The 21,648-nt window shown below is 37.3% G+C and overlaps 1 protein-coding gene across 1 annotated transcript in view; it reads right to left on the bottom strand.

Moving 5' to 3' along the window:
* Nucleotides 1-21,389, bottom strand: part of LOC119798557 (importin-11-like) — a 99,478-nt gene extending 78,089 nt beyond the window's left edge. Inside the window, exons 1-7 of the mRNA XM_038308075.1 lie at nt 21,381-21,389; nt 19,846-19,879; nt 19,647-19,687; nt 19,438-19,554; nt 13,746-13,859; nt 10,440-10,555; nt 2,623-2,699 (exon numbers count right to left, since the gene is read on the bottom strand). Coding sequence (XP_038164003.1) covers nt 2,623-2,699; nt 10,440-10,555; nt 13,746-13,859; nt 19,438-19,554; nt 19,647-19,687; nt 19,846-19,879; nt 21,381-21,389 — 508 coding nt within the window. The remainder of the gene's footprint in view (nt 1-2,622; nt 2,700-10,439; nt 10,556-13,745; nt 13,860-19,437; nt 19,555-19,646; nt 19,688-19,845; nt 19,880-21,380) is intronic.
* Between the last annotated feature and the right edge of the window lie 259 nt (nt 21,390-21,648).

Here is a 21,648-nt window from a genome sequence, read left to right on the forward strand (position 1 = left end):
CTTTAATGCTGGGGTCTATTTATACCCCTTTTAGATAACTTACTCAATTCCTATCGCTATACAATATCAGACTATCTTATTGACATTGTATGAGACTATCATCAACACAAACAGCACCAAAGCTGTGTAACGGAAGCACGATGCATGCAATTCAAAATGATTTACAGCAAACTGTTACATGCATCTTCAGGGGCTAAAAGAGTAAAAATAAACATTTAAATCTGGATGGTATATACAGCTGTCTAAACAGTTTGTCCTAACAACACTACACACATTTGGTTTGTGCTGTTATAACAGCGGTATGGTGATTTCTTTAGCATATAATGATTATCAAATTAGAATTGTGTGACCAAAGCAAAAGTCTTACGACCTCTCCATCTTTTATGGTCTATCATTTAACCTCCATTTTAAGTTTAACAATCTCTTCCTAAAAATACATTCTCGACCTTCTCTCACTTCATCACCAGAAACACTTCATATGGCAGCTGATTAGTGTTCACTGAATCTTTTAAACATCTTCATTACTCATCTAGATACAGCCAATTAGCTCCCAGTTTCTCAGTGTAAAATATTAGTGCCAACTGTGTCTGTTTTAAATTCATCTTACAAAGTCTGCCTTCCTTTCAAGTATAAATAAATGATCTTTTTATGCCCTTTCTGATAAAGCCTATGCTAAATTGAATATAATTCATGCAAAGCACCCTCAGATATAGGTGTCTGTCTCCTTACAGCATACAGCGTATAATTCTTTTAGACTTTATTTATACATTTTAAACTGACTTAAAGTGATGCTTTAAAAATATATATATAAATAAAATGGTTTCTGTGAGGAAGATGATAAGAGCCTCCCTTATCTTTCTATTCATCCATGTCCAAGCCTTGCATGCAACCTCTTCTTCATCTTCGGGGATTTTCCGAACATTGCCACTTGAATCCGTTTTCATCCACCTCCTTCTTGTTATGTTCCATCAACCTCTTCTTTTCCTTGATCCTCTTTAATTCCCTCCTCGACTATTACTGTGATCCATAGTCTTTCGGCTCTCCGTGCCCTATGTAGTCTATACAGTCCAGACAGACAGAACAGATGCTGCAGCAAAGCCAATAAGATCACAAAAGCTGTTGTATTAGTCTGACTTATTGCAATCTAAAATTAAATGAACACACATGGACAACTTGCAAGGTGTCCTGGTGACCTAAACTCGTAATAAATCATCCAACCAGCTCAATTCAATCTCCAACCACTCATAGCCTCCTACAGAAGTAGTAGCCAAGATGCATTGTGTCCGTGCATTGGTCTTCAAGGCAATCGATAGCCAAAAAAATTAAATGTATGTAGTTCTGTTGATGACAACACCTTTCTTCAGCAACTTAACTGTTGTAGTGTACACATTAGGTTGTTTTTTTTCTTTGTGTACAGCATTCTTTATTAAGGATTTGTTTGCTATAAAAAAAGGAGTCCAGGATTTCTGTTTTCCAGTACAAAGAAAAATAACTAAATTTATAAACACACTAATAACTATATGCAGCAGCATCAGACACTGTATGTGTGTGATTGAGTTTTAATGATGTTTTAAAAAAGAAAGCTTCATGTAAAAATGAAATGATATGAAATTGAAATTCATAAGATTTATGTTAGACTTCATAGGTTTCATATTTATATCAGGGTAAAATATGTTAGCATTTATTGGAATGTTTACAGAAATATAAAAGTTTAAGAAATAAAAAAAAAAATTATAAAGAACTGCACACTATTTCATCCTGATGATTAGCCAGCTCATTTAACACATGTAAACTTTTTTTTTTTTTACCTCTCTTAAAATAATTAGAAAAAATCCGTAGCGTTGTGAACGCGCAGGTGCGCGCTTTCAGGAAATCCTATACACTACTGTTTATGCTCTAAAAACATTCTAAATGACTTCGTTTCGAGTAAATTATGGACGCTACCCACTCAGGACACTTGGAATACATTGGACGACCAGTATGGAGGAATATTGACACGTTTTTTGTGGACTTTTATGGACCTTTCTGCCTCGGGCGCCATAGACCTCCATTATTTGAATGTCAGCAGACAGCAAGAAGCCTCCCAGATCTCCAGATGCATTTGAGATATCAAAAAAGTACTCCAGAGTGTTGTTCAGCATGGGGGTGAGTAGAAAATGAAGGCTAATCATGTTTTGGGTGTACTATTTCTTTAATGCAATGTCCTTTAAACAGATCAAAATGAGGTTTAGTATTGTGTGTTGCCTGTATGGCCTCCCTACAATGCCTGGGCATACTCCTGATGAGGTTGCAGATGGTCTCCTCAGGGATCTCCTCTCTGACCTGAACTAAAGCATCCACCAACTCCTGGCAGTCTGTGGTGCAACCACTGACGAGCACATGGAGGGTTGTGCTCACCAGAAAATGATTGTCATGTGAAAATGATTGTCGATCAGTGTCACTTCCTAAGTGGACAGTTTGATTTCACAAAAGTTGAATTTAATTGAGTGATTGTGTTGTTTAGGTGTTCCCTATCATTTTTTTGAGCAATATATATGTTGATGCATAATATTCTTAAGACGAAACATTTGCACACACCCAGTCAGATAATGAGAAGACAAAAGAAATGTTTTGTAGGCTCACCCAGCAGAGCTGACATGTTCTGGAAGATTCTGAGCAGCTCTGGAGTGATAGCTGGGCTGTTCTCCAAAGTCATCAACCTACACAATGACAGGGAGGAAAGGGGGAGAACACACATTAAGGAGGAGTAAAGACATGAAGAACAAAGCAGATAAGAAATGTTGAAGCAGAAAATGAGCTGATGATATAAGACAAAAGTGCAAAGGACACGGATTACAGGCGGCAGAAAGAGAACAGGTCAGAAAAACGCAACAATACAAATTACAGACAAAGACTAAAGGGAGACCACAGACATCATGAAGATGGAGAAAAACAAGAGAGTGAAGGAGGTGAAAAGGCACAAAAGGATATAAAAGGAGAGGAATCATAATTCCAACAGAGCCGATGCTTTTATTTGGTCTTTTATCTTTGGGATTTTATGCTCTCACTACATCTTATTCTAATAATTCTGCTGTAAATCTATTGTTTTGCTTAATTTCTGATAGATATTGAATTGTACAAAGGTTGGTAGTTTAAATGGCTCTGTAAATTAAGTCTGATTGATTTGATTGATTATAGTAAAAAAAAAATATATTGGGAGAAAGCTACAAGGCATTTTAAGAAAAAAACGAAGAAATAAAGAGAAATGTCATTAATATTTGGGCTGTTTAATGCTCTAAACAAATTTCCTGAATTCTGAAAGATGCATAAATTATTTGAAACATCATCAGTGTCCAAATAATCTGTTAAGTTAAAAACATTGCAGGAAGATCGAGGGATTTTTTTGGCTGATACTGATGCAGTTTTCAGAGGTCTGACTTGCTCAACTTTCTTTTTTTTTTTTTTTTTCAAAGACCAAACCAAGTAGAGAAAAATGTGCTGAATGTACTTTTAAAAAGGTAGTAATTTTAATTTTATTTTATGTGGACTAATGTAGGAAAAGAATCTGTTAATATATTGTGAACATTACACACTATTCAGAACAGAAACATCTAATTTGTTATTGCTTTACAGAATGCAAATAAAACAATGGGTTTTAACTTTCAAGGTTAACCATTTGCAGCAACAACAGAAAATTGCTTCCAGAATGAAGTAGTTTTTCTGTATTGTTTTGTTCATAAATCCCTGGACTGAAATGTAGTTTTGAAGCCACATTCCCCGTGAAGTGCTTCACATCTGTGTTGCGGTGAGTCAACCATCTTCTGCAACCCAAGAGCTGGTTTTCTAGTCCAGGCTGATCAGATTAGATTCTCAACTTCTCTTACTTCAGAAACAGCATGTTTGTTATAATCCCAGAGCTCTCCTATTAAGATTAAGTTCTAGGGTTGGGTAGATCACCAATGTTAATCCTGTAGGACTGATGTGGTTTGGTTGGTTTGGCTTTTCCTTTACATGATACAGTGATTTGACTCCTCAAAAATGTTATTTAATTTGACCTATAACTCCTGGTATGGGAGTGTTATGAATCCCTATATGTGGCAATGTAACAGAAGCATCCAATATCAGCTTCGTGATGGAAGTTTCAATGCTGTAACCCAAAAATAATTCACAAAGCAGGGCTCTGTCTAGTATTTATTTTTTATTACTGTTGCGGCCTATGGGGGCGGTCTGGGGAGCATAAAAAAGTAAACCATACTTTCTTAAATAATGTATGAATTTTTAAACATTTCCTGAAGCCACAATGCATACATCTAAATTTACTTAAAAAATGGTAAACAGAGGCATAAGCATTACGAAGTGAGTAAGTGATGCAAGCTGGGATAAAATCAGGTAATTATTGTAGTTTAACAGTTTCAGAAAAAGAAGAGATTCTATTAAAAACTTTATTCACATTGTAATTATTTCCAGCCTTGTAATTCTGGGAAGAAACATGGGCAGCTTTGCGTATTCATTGTTTATTACCTATGAGAAAATCAAACGTGTCTCCTCTCTGCTTTTCTTTGCTCTGTGCTGCAGGTAGATGCAGCTGATTGTGACACAATTTTTACGTAAGTAGTAAGTGACTCTTGGGGGAGCTTGTTGTGCAGAGGCAGTAACAGTAATGATTGATAGTTTTACCTGAAGTTACTAAACTCGCCCAAAACACAGAAAGGTCAGTAGAGACTGCAGGTTTTGGAGGTGGTTTGTGGGTTGTCCTTGACCATTCTGAAAATTTTTCTTCCCTGCCTCTCTGATATTTTTCTTGGCCTTCCACTTCTGGGCTTAAAGGGGTCATAGAATGCAAAACAGAGTTTACATTGTCAGATGAATACCGATAGTTCAGTGGGTGAAATGGACATACAGAGAAGTTCAAACCCCATTGAGACCTCCTTTCTCTGCAAATCTCACAATTCTAAACTTCCACCATAAGATGGACAAATTCAAACAAAGCCCAGAGTTGACTTCAATTAGGGGATGTTGCCTTATTTGCTGGGCCGCTGACTGGATCAGACCGGACCGGGCATTCGAACCGACCCATCAGCTCCGGGGCTGGTCCGAACCTGAACCGATGACGGTATGCTTCCCCCGCCTGCCCGGTAAGGCACGTGGCCGCCGTTGTCCAGGCTACCGTCACCGGGAGTTCCGGACTAGCCCCAGAGCTGTTGGCTCGGTTCTGCTGCACAGCAGTCAACAAAAATCCCGGATGATTTTGAAATTCAACCCGGACATTTTTTTAGGTCTGAAAAGTAGAACATGTCTGGGAAAAAGAGGACGTCTGGTCAACCTAACATAACAATTCGATGATTCAGTGAGTGAGTGCTTGTTGCTATGATGCGTCTTTGCTCAGCAGCTTCGCTTGTTGTAAACAAACCAATCAGCGCACAGCTCATCTAAATATTCATGAACATTCCATAAAAGGAAGAAAACCTGTCGGTTCATTCTAGGGCTTTTAACCAGGTTTGCATTAGAGCTCATAGAACAGCAAATATGCCATTTTCAGCCCAACCAATGTTACACACCCTATTCAGAGACCTTAAGGACCAGCACCAAATACCCTATACAGGTGCTGGTCATAAAATTAGAATATCATGAAAAAGTAGATTGATTTCAGTAATTCCATTAAAAAAGTGAAACTTGTATATTATATTCATACATTACATACAAACTCATATACACTATATTGCCAAAAGTATTTGCTCACCCATCCAAATTATTGGAATCAGGTGTTCCAATCACTTCCATGGCCACAGGTGTATAAATTCAAGCACCTAGGCATGCAGACTGTTTTTACAAACATTTGTGAAAGAATGGGTCGCTCTCAGGAGCTCAGTGAATTCCAGCGTGGAACTGTGATAGGATGCCACCTGTGCAACAAATCCAGTCGTGAAATTTCCTCGCTCCTAAATATTCCACAGTCAACTGTCAGCTGTATTATAAGAAAATGGAAGTGTTTGGGAACGACAGCAACTCAGCCACGAAGTGGTAGGCCACGTAAACTGACGGAGCGGGGTCAGCGGATGCTGACGCGCATAGTGCGAAGAGGTCGCCAACTTTCTGCAGAGTCAATCACTACAGACCTCCAAACTTCATGTGGCCTTCAGATTAGCTCAAGAACAGTGCGCAGAGAGCTTCATGGAATGGGTTTCCATGGTCGAGCAGCTGCATCCAAGCCATACATCACCAAGTGCAATGCAAAGCGTCGGATGCGGTGGTGTAAAGCACGCCGCCACTGGACTCTAGAGCAGTGGAGACGCGTTCTCTGGAGTGACGAATCGCGCTTCTCCATCTGGCAATCTGATGGACGGGTCTGGGTTTGGCGGTTGCCAGGAGAACGGTACTTGTCTGACTGCATTGTGCCAAGTGTAAAGTTTGGTGGAGGGGGGATTATGGTGTGAGGTTGTTTTTCAGGAGCTGGGCTTGGCCCCTTAGTTCCAGTGAAAGGAACTCTGAATGCTTCAGCATACCAAGACATTTTGGACAATTCCATGCTCCCAACTTTGTGGGAACAGTTTGGAGCTGGCCCCTTCCTCTTCCAACATGACTGTGCACCAGTGCACAAAGCAAGGTCCATAAAGACATGGATGACAGAGTCTGGTGTGGATGAACTTGACTGGCCTGCACAGAGTCCTGACCTCAACCCGATAGAACACCTTTGGGATGAATTAGAGCGGAGACTGAGAGCCAGGCCTTCTCGTCCAACATCAGTGTGCGACCTCACAAATGCGCTTCTGGAAGAATGGTCAAAAATTCCCATAAACACACTCCTAAACCTTGTGGACAGCCTTCCCAGAAGAGTTGAAGCTGTTCTAGCTGCAAAGGGTGGACCGACGTCATATTGAACCCTATGGATTAGGAACGGGATGTCACTTAAGCTCATATGTGAGTCAAGGCAGGTGAGCAAATACTTTTGGCAATATAGTGTATTTCAGATGTTTATTTTGTTTAATTTTGATGATTACAAATGACAACAAATGAAAATCTCAAATTCATCATATCAGAAAATTAGAATATTGTGAAAAGGTTCAAAATTGATGGCCCCTGGTGCCACACTCTAATCAGCTAATTAACTCAAACCACCTGCAAAAGCCTTTAAATGGTCTTTCAGTCTAGTTCTATAGGCTACACAATCATGGGGAAGACTGCTGACTTGACAGTTGTCCAAAAGACGACCATCGACACCTTGCACAAGGAGGGCAAGACACAAAAGGTCATCGCTAAAGAGGCTGGCTGTTCACAGAGCTCAGTGTCCAAGCACATTAATAGAGAGGCGAAGGGAAGGAAAAGATGTGGTCGAAAAAAGTGTACAAGCAAGAGAGATAACCGCACCCTGGAGAGGATTGTGAAACAAAACCCATTCAAAAATGTGGGGGAGATTCACAAAGAGTGGACTGCAGCTGGAGTGAGTGCTTCAAGAACCACCACACACAGACGTATGAAAGACATGGGTTTCTGCTGTCGCATTCCTTGTGTCAAGCCACTCTTGAACCACAGACAGCGTCAGAAGCGTCTTGCCTGGGCTAAAGAGAAACAGGACTGGACTGCTGGTGAGTGGTCCAAAGTCATGTTCTCTGATGAAAGTAAATTTTGCATTTCCTTTGGAAATCAAGGTCCCAGAGTCTGGAGGAAAAGAAGAGAGGCACTTCATCCACGTTGCTTGAAGTCCAGTGTAAAGTTTCCACAGTCAGTGATGGTTTGGGGTGCCATGTCATCTGCTGGTGTTGGTCCATTGTGTTTTCTGAGGTCCAGGGTCAACGCAGCCACATACCAGGAAGTTTTAGAGCACTTCATGCTTCCTGCAGCTGACCAACTTTTTGGAGATGCAGATTTCATTTTCCAACAGGACTTGGCACCTGCACACAGTGCCAAAGCTACCAGTACCTGGTTGAAGGACCATGGTATCCCTGTTCTTAATTGGCCAGCAAACTCTCCTGACCTTAACCCCATAGAAAATCTATGGGGTATTGTGAAGAAGAAGATGCAATACACCAGACCCAACAATTCAGAAGAGCTAAAAGCCACTATTAGAGCAACCTGGGCTATCATAACACCTGAGCAGTGCCACAGACTGATCGACTCCATGCCACGCCGCATTGCTGCAGTAATACAGGCCAAAGGAGGCCCAACTAAATACTGAGTGCTGTACATGCTCATACTTTTCATGTTCATACTTTTCAGTTGGCCAACATTTCTATAAATCCTTTGTTTTTATTGGTCTTCAGTAATATTCTAATTTTCTGATATGATGAATTTGGGATTTTCATTTGTTGTCATTTGTAATCATCAAAATTAAACAAAATAAACATCTGAAATATATGAGTTTGTATGTAATGTATGAATATAATATACAAGTTTCACTTTTTAAATGGAATTACTGAAATCAATCTACTTTTTCATGATATTCTAATTTTATGACCAGCACCTGTAGAATCATTCTATGACCCCTTTAACCCCTTTAAGAACTGTCCCTGTGGTCTTCCATTTCCTTACTATGTTCCTCACAGTGGAAACTGACAGTTTAAAACTTTGGAACAACTTTTTGTATCCTTCCTTTGATGGACTGTTTAAATATTTGTTTTCAGATCATTTAAGAGTTGTCTTGAGGTGCCCATGATGAATCATAAGACGAGATTCAAACAGGAGAACAACTAGCAACTGGCCACCTTTAATACATTTACTCATGATTGCATACACCTGGCTATGAAGTTCAAATCTTAATGAAGTTACCAAACCAATTTTCTGTTTCAGTAAGTCAGTGAAAAATAGTTAAGGGTATTTAAAATCAATAAAATGATTACCAGTAGGTTACCCAATTTTTGTTCCCCTGTCAGGTTTTGTTTCAATGCATATTGCACATTTTCTGTTAGTCCAATAAACATCAATTCAATACTGAAATATTACTATGTCCATCAGTTATTAGATATATCAAACTGAAATAGCTGTTGCAAAACCCACATATTTAGAAATAAAATAATTCAGATTAATAGGGGTGCCAAAACTTTTTCATGCCTTTTTCAAGACTATATTTATCTATATCTCTCTATCTATATCTATATAGATATATGGATAGATATATAGATATATGGATAGATAGACAGACAGACACTAATACTAACCATGTTAAGACTGAAATTTATTTTTTAAAATCTTAAAACTTTATGTTTTCTATGTTGTGGAAGAACCCAACACACACAACATAAACATTAAAGCCGCAACACATGAAAGCTCTGATCTCTGCTCTGATCCAGTTCTGCTGCGGGCCGTTTCTACCTCCAAAACACTGGCAGGCCATCAGCCTCAGCTGAAAACCGTGTCTTCAGTCAGAGCACAGATTAAACGGGCTCCTCTGTTTTCCTGTAAAACAACAGTCACACATGTGCAGTGCTTCCACTGCACCATTAGAAGGCTGCTGTGGAGATGTAATTTCATTGTATGTGCTGGATAAATGTTTTTCAAAAAACATTCAGTTTGAAATTTGTCATAATTAAACCCAAGCCGTAGCTCTACAGTCGTTAATCATGACTAAGGGGTCTGCTTAACCTAGCAGTAAACTAATTGTCATGAAAAAGAATATCTCCTAAAAACGTCGGCTGATCCGGTTAGTTCTGCTGCTTTGCTGCTTTGAAAACTGGGAACACTGAGTGAAACTATTAACCCTACATGCACAGATTTAGATTTATCCTCCAATTTCCAAAAGGCAACAATAGGTTTCAGGAAAACATGAAATCTAATTTGACAATAAATCTCAGAGGACGACAGGAAAGGAACAGGAGAGACACTAAAAAAGACAGAGAAAAAAAACTCTTGAAAGATAAAAGCAAGAGAAAATGACAGAGGCTTGTTTAAAGTAAACCCACACAGGACAGTGCTGCTCCATAGATGGGATGAAAGACAGGATAGAATTATAGGGCTGCACAAGGCAAAATGAGAGGCAAACTGTGTACATTCTTGAAAAACCTTTTGTATTGCTTTGCAGGACACTGCACCCCTCTGTAAAATGTTCTTTAAGTGGCTTTAAAATGACTTGATCTCAAAACAATTGCATAAAGTTAGGGGGCGACAAGAATATCCAAGAAATTCAGTGACCATCAGGCGTCTCTGTCTGTGAAAAGGCCAATTTAAACAAGATGTAACGGTGAGCTCATTAAGCAACACTTATCTGTGAACTGTTTGCATCTGCCCTCTAAACGGGATAGCAAACATTAGTGGGTAAATGAGGCTGACGAATGATAAGCCTAAAAAGACTCATCATTGAAAGGCGCACCAGAGAAAAGAGGCAGAAATAAAGAACGCGTGTGTAGGTGTGTGTGTAAGGGATGAAATGAGATCACTAAGTGCTTCATAAACGTCTGCCCCTGGGAATCTTTTTTTTATTTATTTTTCCAGTACTCAGAAATGTATGAGTGCTGCATGTTTATCCATACCAAAGCTCCAGCCCATCCTCAAGCAAGTAGACGTGTGGTGGTTGAGAAACGTCGGTACTCAGCTGGATAACAGGAAGAAGGAAAGGGTAAAGGTTCTTACTCTCTGCCCCAAGGCCCTGGAAGAACAAAAGGATGCAAGAGTCAATGCCAAACAGTGACAGCATGACATGGATGCAGACAGGATGCTTCAAAGGGTTCCTCTGCTGTGCATGCTCCAGTTTAATTTAAGTTATTTGCTGCGCATACGAGCCTAGCATAGCAGAGAAGCAGATTTATACATTTTCTCCCACCACATACTGACACACTCAGTTTTTGTCTTTCAAAAACATAAGAACATGCTGCAAGGCATGTACAGCTACTCCAAGTTCTATCAACATTAACCTTTCAAAAGAAAACCTTTTTTCATATATTTAAAGTTTTTGATTTTGCAGCAAAATACTTCCTTCAAGCTTCAAGGGTAGTTTGGACATTATATGTTAATTTGATGACCCTATAAAAGAGTGCGGGCCCATTACCTTTGACAATTTAGGGGAAAGAAAACAGTGAAGCACAACTCTAGGAACCGAGTCACAGCTCATTTCCTGGTCATTTGGATTCTAATGACGTTTGGGATGATGTGTGTGTAAGTAGGAAACTACTAATCTTTTTGGGGGAGATAATTCCCTGTTGAGGTCCAAGTCAAACTGTTTTGTCATGGAGAAACCATGCCTTCAGTATAACATGCAGATATAGCTAAAAAAAATAAAATTATTATATGTGTGTATATATATATATTTATCATAAAAAGCACTAATGAGATGAAAATATTAAAACTTTAGATGTGGATGGTAATAAAAACATTCTCGATACCTTGGCAGCCTTATTGCAGGCACGAGGTTAAACTGAATGTAGATAAGCTAGTAATTGTAACCAATTAAAGAATGAAAATATCATCAGTACATCAATTAGACCTACACCATTAAGTAGAATACAATTTAGCACTTAAGAAGCAAAAGAAAATTAAAGTGTCACTTCCCTGTAGAAAACAGGTTAATATTTAGACGTTTAAACCAACCTTGCAGGGTCTAAACACCTTGGATTTAGTTATTGCTACAGCTTAGCCTAAATAAAACTCTGGTTGGTCTATTTAGTAATGTAATGAAGTGTAAAGAGCCATTTAATGTTGTTTTAACCCCTTTTAGCCATGTGCTAAACATCTATAAATATCCAACATTTAAATGCCAAACATAAGAGTGAGCTTAAGAGTTATGATATCACCATCTGATGACTACTAATTCATTGTTTAATAAGAGGAATTCTCCAATTCTGTTTTCTTATCTTGGTAAAAAAAAAAAAAATATTTGACCTAATCCTAACTAAACGCCAGGAGTCTGATCTGCTTCGATCTCAGACAGTTTAAGTTTAAGAATATTTTTATACAGTAGGTGTGCTAATACACAGTTTTAGCTGTATATATGCAGAAAAATTATCTTTTAGAGCAAAGATGTGGTTATCAGCTATAAAAACTGCTATAGTATTCTCCCAGAAACTGCTCCAATATTTTCCATGTGTCCTGGGAATCAAAGTGAACCCTTTACTGATGGTGTCCTTAAAACGCATCCAATTCCTTCCCACATTTGGCTTCATATAAGTTATTCAAACAAAACACTAAAAGTCATGCTGAAGCACTGGAAAGAGTGTTTGTAGACTTATGAAGGGGGTTAAGGGGCATGAAAAAAGGGAAACGTAATTGTGTGAATGCACAAAGGATCCAGAGTAGAGTTTCAGAACTCTCAATAGTGTTTCTATGAGAAGCACGACACTAAATTTGTTCCCTCTTGCATTTATGTGGTTTTCAAAAGAAACGAGAGCGTCATTTAAACCCCAGCTGGCACAACCTTGTCTTACGGGCAAAATTCATCCATTAAAAAACAAGCGAGTCAATACTGCAGCTTTTATGAGCTTAAGAGTTGACTTAATGCTATGCGGTCATTGGAAGACAAGATTGAATGCTCCAGTGCCAGATGGACTTAAGTTTAATAGTCAAAATAAACAGGCTTAACAGACTCATTTCCATTCTGCTTCAGGACTGTTGTTCCTTTAAGTCGGGGTGCTGCAGTTGTAAGAAACACTGACCTTTTCTATTCCATCCAAATTAGTTCTGTTTATTTCTGTTTTCTACACAAAAATCAGACAATTGCCAACAACCAAGAAGATAAGCATTTCCTTCATGGTTAATAGCATGCAAAATAGGGTTTTTTTTTAATCATAAAACTTGTTCAAAGCATTGCAAAATAACCAAAATCTCTTTAACCTTTTCATATTCTGTTCCACTGGACCCCATATAAGTATGCATGTGTAACACCAATATAAAGTAGGGTCTTAATACAAGATTAGAAAGCAGTTTTCAAAGTGTGTTGCAAATAATGTGTTGTATTTAGCCTTTACTTATGTAGGCCTACACAAATTTGATGTTTTAATAAGGACCTTTGGAATTTGTTGGATTAATCAACAAACCACGAATAGATCAATGAACAAACCAAGACAAATCAGAGACAAAACAACAGTTTACCATTAACCACAGGTTCCAAATGAGCCAATATTGAGGCAGAGATTCATCATGCAATAGACAATAACCATTAGCACTTAGAGGCTAATAATGCTAGTATTTTAGCATTTGCTCTGTCAAGGCCTGTTAAAGCTTGGCAGGCAAGAACAGTTCTGCAAGGACCTGCATAAGCCAAAGCAGTCAAGCAACTCAAAGCTCATTTGTTCAACCCCATGAGTTTCACTTAGTTTGCCAGATGCGTTCTCCTGTTGCTCTCAATGGGAGCTTGGCATAATCAACTGCCACTATGAAGTAATGCAGCTGAGCTAGACAGGGGTCCAAGGCATATTGAAGAGTAAGGCGGAAGCTTCATTCCTGTGGGTGACAAAGCTCATGGACTGAGCTATTTTTTCTCATTACCTCTGTGGCAAACTCAAGTGATGCTGCAGCAAATGATCAGAAATGACAACTCATAAAAAATGTCTTGCAAGATGAGGCTCTGCACTGCCAGAAGCAGGCCTAATACACTTTCTACTAGAGTGTTATGAACCTTCTGAGTTTTTGCAAGACTATTAAAGTTGGAAAAAGACACACATAAATATTATAAGAATAACCAATTTGTGAGATAAGCATATTTTAGGCCAGCGGTAAGAAATGGAAAAGTCATGAAAGTGCCAGAGGTACTAAACGCATCCATATATCACAACAGAAGATCTGGTATTTGTGCTTGACACAACATAAGCATTGCAGAGTATACATAAGGATGCAATGAATGGTACCTGCACAAGGTGGATGAGTGTAGTGAGTATGGCACATCGGAGCATGTTGTGTTCTTCAGACTGTTTCCAGAGCAGGGGCAGGTACTGAACCAAACAGCCTACGTATGGTCGGATCTGAAGCAGAAAAACGGTAGAGGGGAATCAAAATATACACTTCACTGTGGAATATATTTCATAGTTTAACATATTTTACAAGAAATGTATTTAAAAAAAATGTTTATTTCAGATTAAAAATAAGCCAAGCAGCAACACTAATAGGGGTGAATGCAGACATCATTAATAGGCCTGAGCAGAAGAGAGTCGACAGGCTCATCTTTTAGAATAAAACTGCCTTCATTTTCACTATTTGCTAAAGGTCAGCATGGTTACAGAGAAATTACTTTATCACTGCTAAACTTTTTTCATAAAAAGAAATCAGAGAGTCGCTTTTGAACATCATAAAATTCTCAGCATCATTGCTGAATGGCAGTAAAAACGACATAATTTTATACTGGAAAACACTGTTGAGGAACAATGCTAGAAGGAAAGTTCTTTGAGCAAAACAGCAGATGGACCAATCAGTCCTTTTCAGTTACTTAATTGAAAAGAAAAGGGGGGTTGCATATTGTGAATTGCAATATATCTGTGAAAGAACAAATGGGGTTAAATGTTTTGTACATGAATAAATACAACATATGCAGAGACACAATTCAGACATCACAACAACATAAGAAATACCCAAAACTTCCTCTTGAAAAATGACGAAAGCTTGACAGACGGAGCTCTGATGACCTACCAGCAGCAACATCTAAGGTCAATTAACAACATATGATGTATAAACGAAGCACAAATGGATTTAAAGCTACAGCGGTTAATTGAAATGCCTTCTTTTTTGTTTTGCAATTTAAATGTGGAAAATGTATTTTTCTTAAACTCTCACAAAAACATCCTAAAACTCTGCCAGAGTGTGGGCAGAATCTGCAGATCAAAACTGTAGCTTATCTTTTTTTACCTGAAAAGATCATGTCTCCATATCCTCCTGTCCTAAATATCTAGCCAGGCATGTCAACCCTCACTATAACCATTCATCTTTTCCTTTTACCACCTCTTCTTTTTCCTTTTACATCCTCCTATTTGCTTGGCAGCTCCCTCTTTCCCACACAGACTGTATCTCTCCTCAACACATTTTCAAACCAACTCAATTGTGACTTTTACTTTTCAGCAGAACAGAAAACTGATGCAGTTATTCACGGTTATCCCGGTTTAACCCTGCTGGTTTGAAGGCAAAATTAACTAAATTCAAAAATGTTAAGAGTACTTCTGAAAATTCAGAACTATATACCCACATAATCATTCATTCATATAACATTTTAATCACAAAACCAAACAAAAAATTAGCTCACTTAAACAACTGGATAAACAAAAGTAGAAAAAAACACAAGCAAAGAAAATACTAATTAGAACAACTTTTAATATTTTGTGGAGAAACAGTTCTGCTGCTTAATTTTAAAACAAATTAAAGCAAAAACAGATAAACATCCTCTGAATGCAGCAAATGTTATAAACATGCTTTCTGAGCAGAAAAACTAAATAAATGTCTGGAACTGCTTCAGTTTTCACACCAGAAATACTTTAAAAACAACTTAAAAACTACTTAATGCTACAATAAATGTTTTAATCTCATTTGTCTTGAGCAAATAACAAATATAAGCTGAAGGACCACATCTTTTTTTATAGTAAATCCAAAATCTACATTGCTAATGTGCTTTGTCACAAAGTTATCCAGCAAACTGGATGTAAGGCAGAGGAGGGAAAAAAAAAAACGTTTATTTTACCACTTTGATCTTTCAAACATTTAGCATTAGGGCTGAAACAATTAGTCGGATTAATCGTAATAGTAATCGATTCATTGTTTACTGGAGCATAGGGACTCTAAAACATGTCTTAAGCTAACAGAGGGACATACTTAGAGTAGTAATTATTATCAAAATTGCAATATATATATATATATATATATATATATATATATATATATATATATATATACACACACACCAAAATTTAGCATTTTAGAAAAAGAAAAAAAAAAATTTCTGTCAATTATCTCTATCCAGAACTCCTCAAGTAGAAAAGTTTCATTTTCACCTGGTTTAATTCTGTATAATATTTTTAAGGAAACTTTTGCTATCGAATTATTAATCAATTAATCGAAAACATATTGAACAAATAAATCGATTTGAAAAATATTTGTTCGTTGCCCTATTTACCATTATAATAATCTTAATAATTAGGGAGGCAGGATATTATCAGAATGTTATCAATATCAGCATCAGCAGATATTAGAGTTAAAGTTAAAATCTGACATTCCACCGATCTAACTAATTGATTTTATGATAAACAAGTGAGTGTCATGCCTGCATCACCATTGGGTCACATTCTGATACAAGAGAGATGTCAGTAAAATATAAAAATATTTTGAAAAGTGAGAAAACTATAGAGTCTGTAAGTAAGTCTAAGGAATAAAATATCTGTTATCAGTTAGTTGAGTTGTAAAGTATTGGCATATCGACCAAATTTCCAATATCATGCTTCCCCAACAACAATATTTCTGGATGGCATTATGAAGGTTCTTATAGTCACACAAAACGTGTATGTTAACATTCTATTTTTGTGCAACATATTGCAATAAAACCAAATGAAACCTCAGAAATCTCCACTTTGACTAACTGTAACCTTCTACATGGTGTTAAACAGGCAGCGGCGCCGTGCTGCAAACCCCACACTGGGATTTTTTATTTCTTTTTAGCTCAATTACACCTTAGTAGAGAGCGAGTTGGAAGCCAAGGGAACAGTAAATAATAAAATAAAAAAAACGTGACATAGAGCCCCGAGGACAGAGATAAAAAGTGAGGAAAAGCAGACCCACTAACCAGCCTAGGGTGACATTTGCGAGATTGACAGTGAAAAAAGAGCTAAATCACACATCTGTCATCGTGTTCATTTCAATTCAAGCTACACTCATGGTTTCATTGCTGAGGGTTTTTCTCTTCAACTTCTGCCACTCAGTGTGGGTTCAAAATCCTCTGTGAGGGGATCTAGAATATTAATGTGACTTCAACCGACTCACAAAGTTTAGCCAGTGCCAACAACTGGTGAAGACGTCAACAAAATGACAGTCCACTAGGATCAAAGTAACACATTTGACAGATTTAAGTCAAGGAATCATGTAGGCAAAGGTACTAAGAATATATCATTAAAAAATAAATCAAAGGGAAAACAGCAGGGGGTCGAGAGACGGTCATTATTTTTAGGGCTGACAGTTAAATGGATTAGATTGATACTCAGAAAAAATGGAATCCTTATGACCATAAAAGCAGTGCAGAAAGATGACTGTACCCGCATGGAAAATTAGAGCAGACGTAAGAACAAGAGCTGCCTGGGGCCTTGTGATTTAAAAAGAATTGGGCTAAGACGCACTGAAAATATTACTGGGAAATCACTCATTTCTGTCTTACTGTGAAGTTTTGTTGCTGTTTGGCTTTTCTGGTCCAATTGTTGCATGAAGTGACAAATGTTTTGTATCTGTGTGTAACTTTTTCCCCTCAGAGTACAGGTCAATACCTCCAATTTGTGCAGTTATTCATCACAGCGTAACAGAATGTCTCCCTTTCACAAGGGCACCTTCATATTTAGGTTCACCACAACTTCATTTTTCCTGCTTGAGACATCTACAGATGCAACTCAATGAATCAAAAAATGATCGAAAACTTTGATGATTTCCGAGATCCATTTTAAAAGTAAACTATATATGGATTTGTTAGTGTTAGATTTCCACTATTACATATCATTTTGAAGATTATTGCTTTCAGCTTTTTTTTTTATGAAACCTTTCCCTGTATTATACAGTATTTTTACTTACCACTTAGTCTGAGATCTACTTTGCTTGACTTGCTGCATTAAAGCAACATAGCGTAGAGGTGATCAGCCTGTGGACCTTTGGTTTCAAGGCTGCTTTAATAGTGACTTCATGCTGGCCTGCATCTTTGTTTCTAGTATCTCTAAAGCCCGTCGTACACTGTGCGATTTTCCAGTTGTGCGAGAATCTTTCAATCGGGCCTACTTTCAGCCTGATCGTGCGCAGTGAGTCGTTTAGTGTACAGGGGGTTACGAGCGGTAAGCAGCCTCTCACGACCACCTCCCGATCAGGAATCGTGGGCAAATCGCTCAGGGCGCATGCGCAAACAAGGTTTTTTCTTTTTCTTTTTCCTCTCAGATGTAAACACAGCAGCATGGCAGGGATGCAATGAGTGAAATGCAGTTCTGTCTGTAAAATTGACAGACTGTAGTAGCCACGTTTGCTCAGCCATGTCTTTTATTCCAAATACGCCGTTGGCTTTTCATTTTAGGACTTTCAGCACAAAATTGCACAAATTGCGAAGGCAGCACAGTTTGCTATAGTGACCTTAATATTCCCTTTCTAATTGTTTGGCTTCAGGATAGAGAGCTACAGAGCAGCTCCATCTCACTGTGGAGCCCAACGTGGTTTTTAGTCGTACAGTGTGAGCAGGTAGATAGCATCAGAGCGTCTGGCTGAACATAAATTGTGAGCTGTGAGCTCACAATGTACGACTAAACCCTGCGATTAGTCGTATAGTATGAGCAGCAGCTGCGTGCAACGATTGAAAAAAATCGCACAGTGTACACCCAGCTTAAGCTACTCCTTGACCAAACGTCATTGTTTATCTATGGGATTTACATTGGAACAGTTTGGTCACAAATAGTCAACCTCCTCGTCTGTGCTGCGTAATTTATGAGTGGAATTTATCTGGTTTTGTTTTTATCTAATTCAGGTTTAAGTATCCTTTTAAACTTACAATGTCAGATTGTGCATGCCTTGTTTTTTATTTTTCTTTGTAATAAAGAAACAATAATACATAAGAATAAAGAACAAAAACAGAAAAAAACTGGTTAATCACTCAGAAAATTTTAAATCAATGTTGCTCGTCTTCCTGTTTTACTACATTTCTTCCTTTCAATCGTCGTTCTGTATACATATATTTGTACATAGAGTGGTAAACAGGCAGCATAATGTATCTTTGCGGTCAATTGTCAGATGCAATGTAGTGGAAAGCCAGCAATGTTCACATTGTTATTTTATGCTGTATTTTCATATTATTTTAAATAGATTTTACTGTTTGTTTTTTTTAAACAGAACATAAAAATAAAAGTGCTCCCTATATTACAATGGATAACAAAGAAGGAAGACCAAGAACCCACAACAAACCGACAGCAACCCCACATGCTCCCACCAATCATCCTGCACAATGCTGTTCCTTCTCTTGTCCTTATAGTGAAAAAATAATAATAATAATAATAATAATAGTGATGATAATAAAAAGGGAAATTCCAAAAGATGGGATTGGTAACATTAAAAGTGGATACAAAAATTCTATAGAAATGATTAGTTAGATTCAAATTTAAAAGACAACTGCAATAAATTCAAAACAACAAATATTATTGTAATATTTTAAGAAACACAATTTTATTTTGTTTTTTATAGCTGTAGTTTTCAAGATAAAAACAAAATAAAAGAAACAAGTTATTATACAGTAACTCATCAATTTCGATATATTCAAATGATTTATATATTATTATAAACTATGTTGTCATATTCTAAACTATGCTGTAAAAGTTTAGAATATGACAAACTCACCTGGGTGTTCACTCTCTCGATGACGCAGGAGATAACATGGAGCACCTGCATCTTAGTGTCACACTCTGTCACCTGCTGCAGCAGCTGGAAGAGCAGCCCAAAGATGGACTCCAGGTACTAAAAACAGACACACAACATTCAAGATTAATTAAGAGGATGAACCACAAATAAAGCTTCATTCCAAAAGAAGTTGATTCAGAGCTACTTACTGGAAGGAATTGTTCTGTCCGGAACTCAAAGTCATCAACAGGTGATTCTGAGTTATGGATAAACATTTACTGCATTGGATGGACTAAAAACAAAGCAACGTTTGTACACTCTGAACACATACTGTAAAGTCTGCAACAATAAAATCTATAAGTTTATAACAGATGGAACATTTGATCATTTTCTGAATAGCGAGGATATTCAGCTTTAGTGTTGTAGCCGTTTCAATCCGCACCTGTGAGGAGAGAAAAAAAAAAGCAAATTTAAAAAAATAATAATAAATTACATAGTCCTTGTGTTGTAGTACAGAAACATTGTAATAAAGAAAGCTGGTTTAAAAAAAAAAAAAAAAAAAAAAAAAAGGAATAAGCAAAACCTATATTCTAGATTTCGGGTGAATATACCCAAGTATATTCGTTTTTCAAAATGAACAAATACAAAAAGCAGTTTAATAAAAGAAAGCAACCAGTATATAAAGAACCAAGCGATAAAGAAACCCTATTTCAATGCCTTTTTGATTTCTAAAACACATCCTTGTTTGAAAACAGCTTCCTCTAACCTAAAAAAAAAAACAAAAAAAACAACACACCTTTTATTTCTCCAACCTCACCACAAAAAACAAAAAATAAAAAAAATGTAATTCAATTTATTTTTACTCAGACTACTGAGGTTTTAATTGAATAAAACTGTAACAGGATTCAAACTTAAAGAATTATTATATATTTCAATAAACCTTTTGGGGTTATCATTTTTTTATGCAATATTGTAGGAGTTTTCTTTAAATAGATTTATGGCTTATTATTATTATTTTTTTTTTCCTCAAAACAGAACATAAAAGTTCTCCCTATATTCATATGGACAGCAAAGCAGGAAGACCAAAAACCACCATCCAAACCCACAGCCACCCTCCATGGTCCCACTAATCCCATGCTGTGCCTTCTCTTTTCCTTATAGTGAAAAAAAAATTTAAATAATAATAATAAATTGATGATGAAAAGGGAAATTACACAAGATGGGATGGGTTACATTAATAAAAGTGGAAAAAAAAAACAGTATAACTTTTATAATAATAATAATAATAATAAGTATAGAGGTTTTAATTGAATAAAACTGTAACAGGATTCAAACTTAAAGAGCCTAACATCCAACCACATACCAAATCAGTCTAAACTGTTACACATAAAATCTACTTGCTTAATAGATGTTTATTTTTCTATATACCATCAGTATAATCAAGCAGAGTCCCAATAGGGGCCGTAAACATCCACGAGGGTGAGAAACCGTGTGGCAGGTGATTAAAGAAGGCAAATGAGGACAGAGAAAGAAATAGGTGAGAACTCAATTACTGCGAATCATTTCATGCAGCTAACTTGAGTCTCTGTTGCTATAATCACAAAGCAAGCAGTCCTGTTGGATAATATTCTATAAATAAAATATTTAAAAGTGTTATCTTTGTTTTGCTCCAGAGGTAATTACTGTGTGACTGACCCCAAACTAAACAATGGCACAGAGTATATCTAAATCATTCATTACCCCAGTTCAAACAGACTTTCCTCATCAAAGGTGAGGTAAAGCGGAAAAGCAATTTCAGATATGTAGCACTAGTTACATCCACGAGGGGAAAAAAAGGTGATCCTTGTTTTTTCTTGCATCAAACACTGAAGCCTCTCAGCACATCAACATCAGTGATATCTGCACGGGTCATCATTTGTTTCTGTTTTCCCAGCTACACATACCATCGCCATTTGTGCAATTGCCAGCAGGTCAGAACAGTGGGTCCTGGCAGCTGATGTTAGCTTTTCCCCATAAGAGATGAAAGTGATAAGTCTTCTTCATAAGGCTGAGTCACTTGCTAATCCCACTGCAGATGGTATCTGCAATGACTTCTAGAACCTGATCTAATAGTCGACACCTGAATCTTTTGATAAAATGTAGAAAACATAAGGGCAGCGATCAGGCACCGAGAAGTCTCTAAAGAATGCAAGCATCCACGTTGGGTTTAAA

The sequence above is a fragment of the Cyprinodon tularosa genome, unplaced genomic scaffold (genome assembly GCF_016077235.1).
Source record: "Cyprinodon tularosa strain WSP-4 unplaced genomic scaffold, ASM1607723v1 ctg63, whole genome shotgun sequence".
NCBI lineage: Eukaryota > Metazoa > Chordata > Actinopteri > Cyprinodontiformes > Cyprinodontidae > Cyprinodon > Cyprinodon tularosa.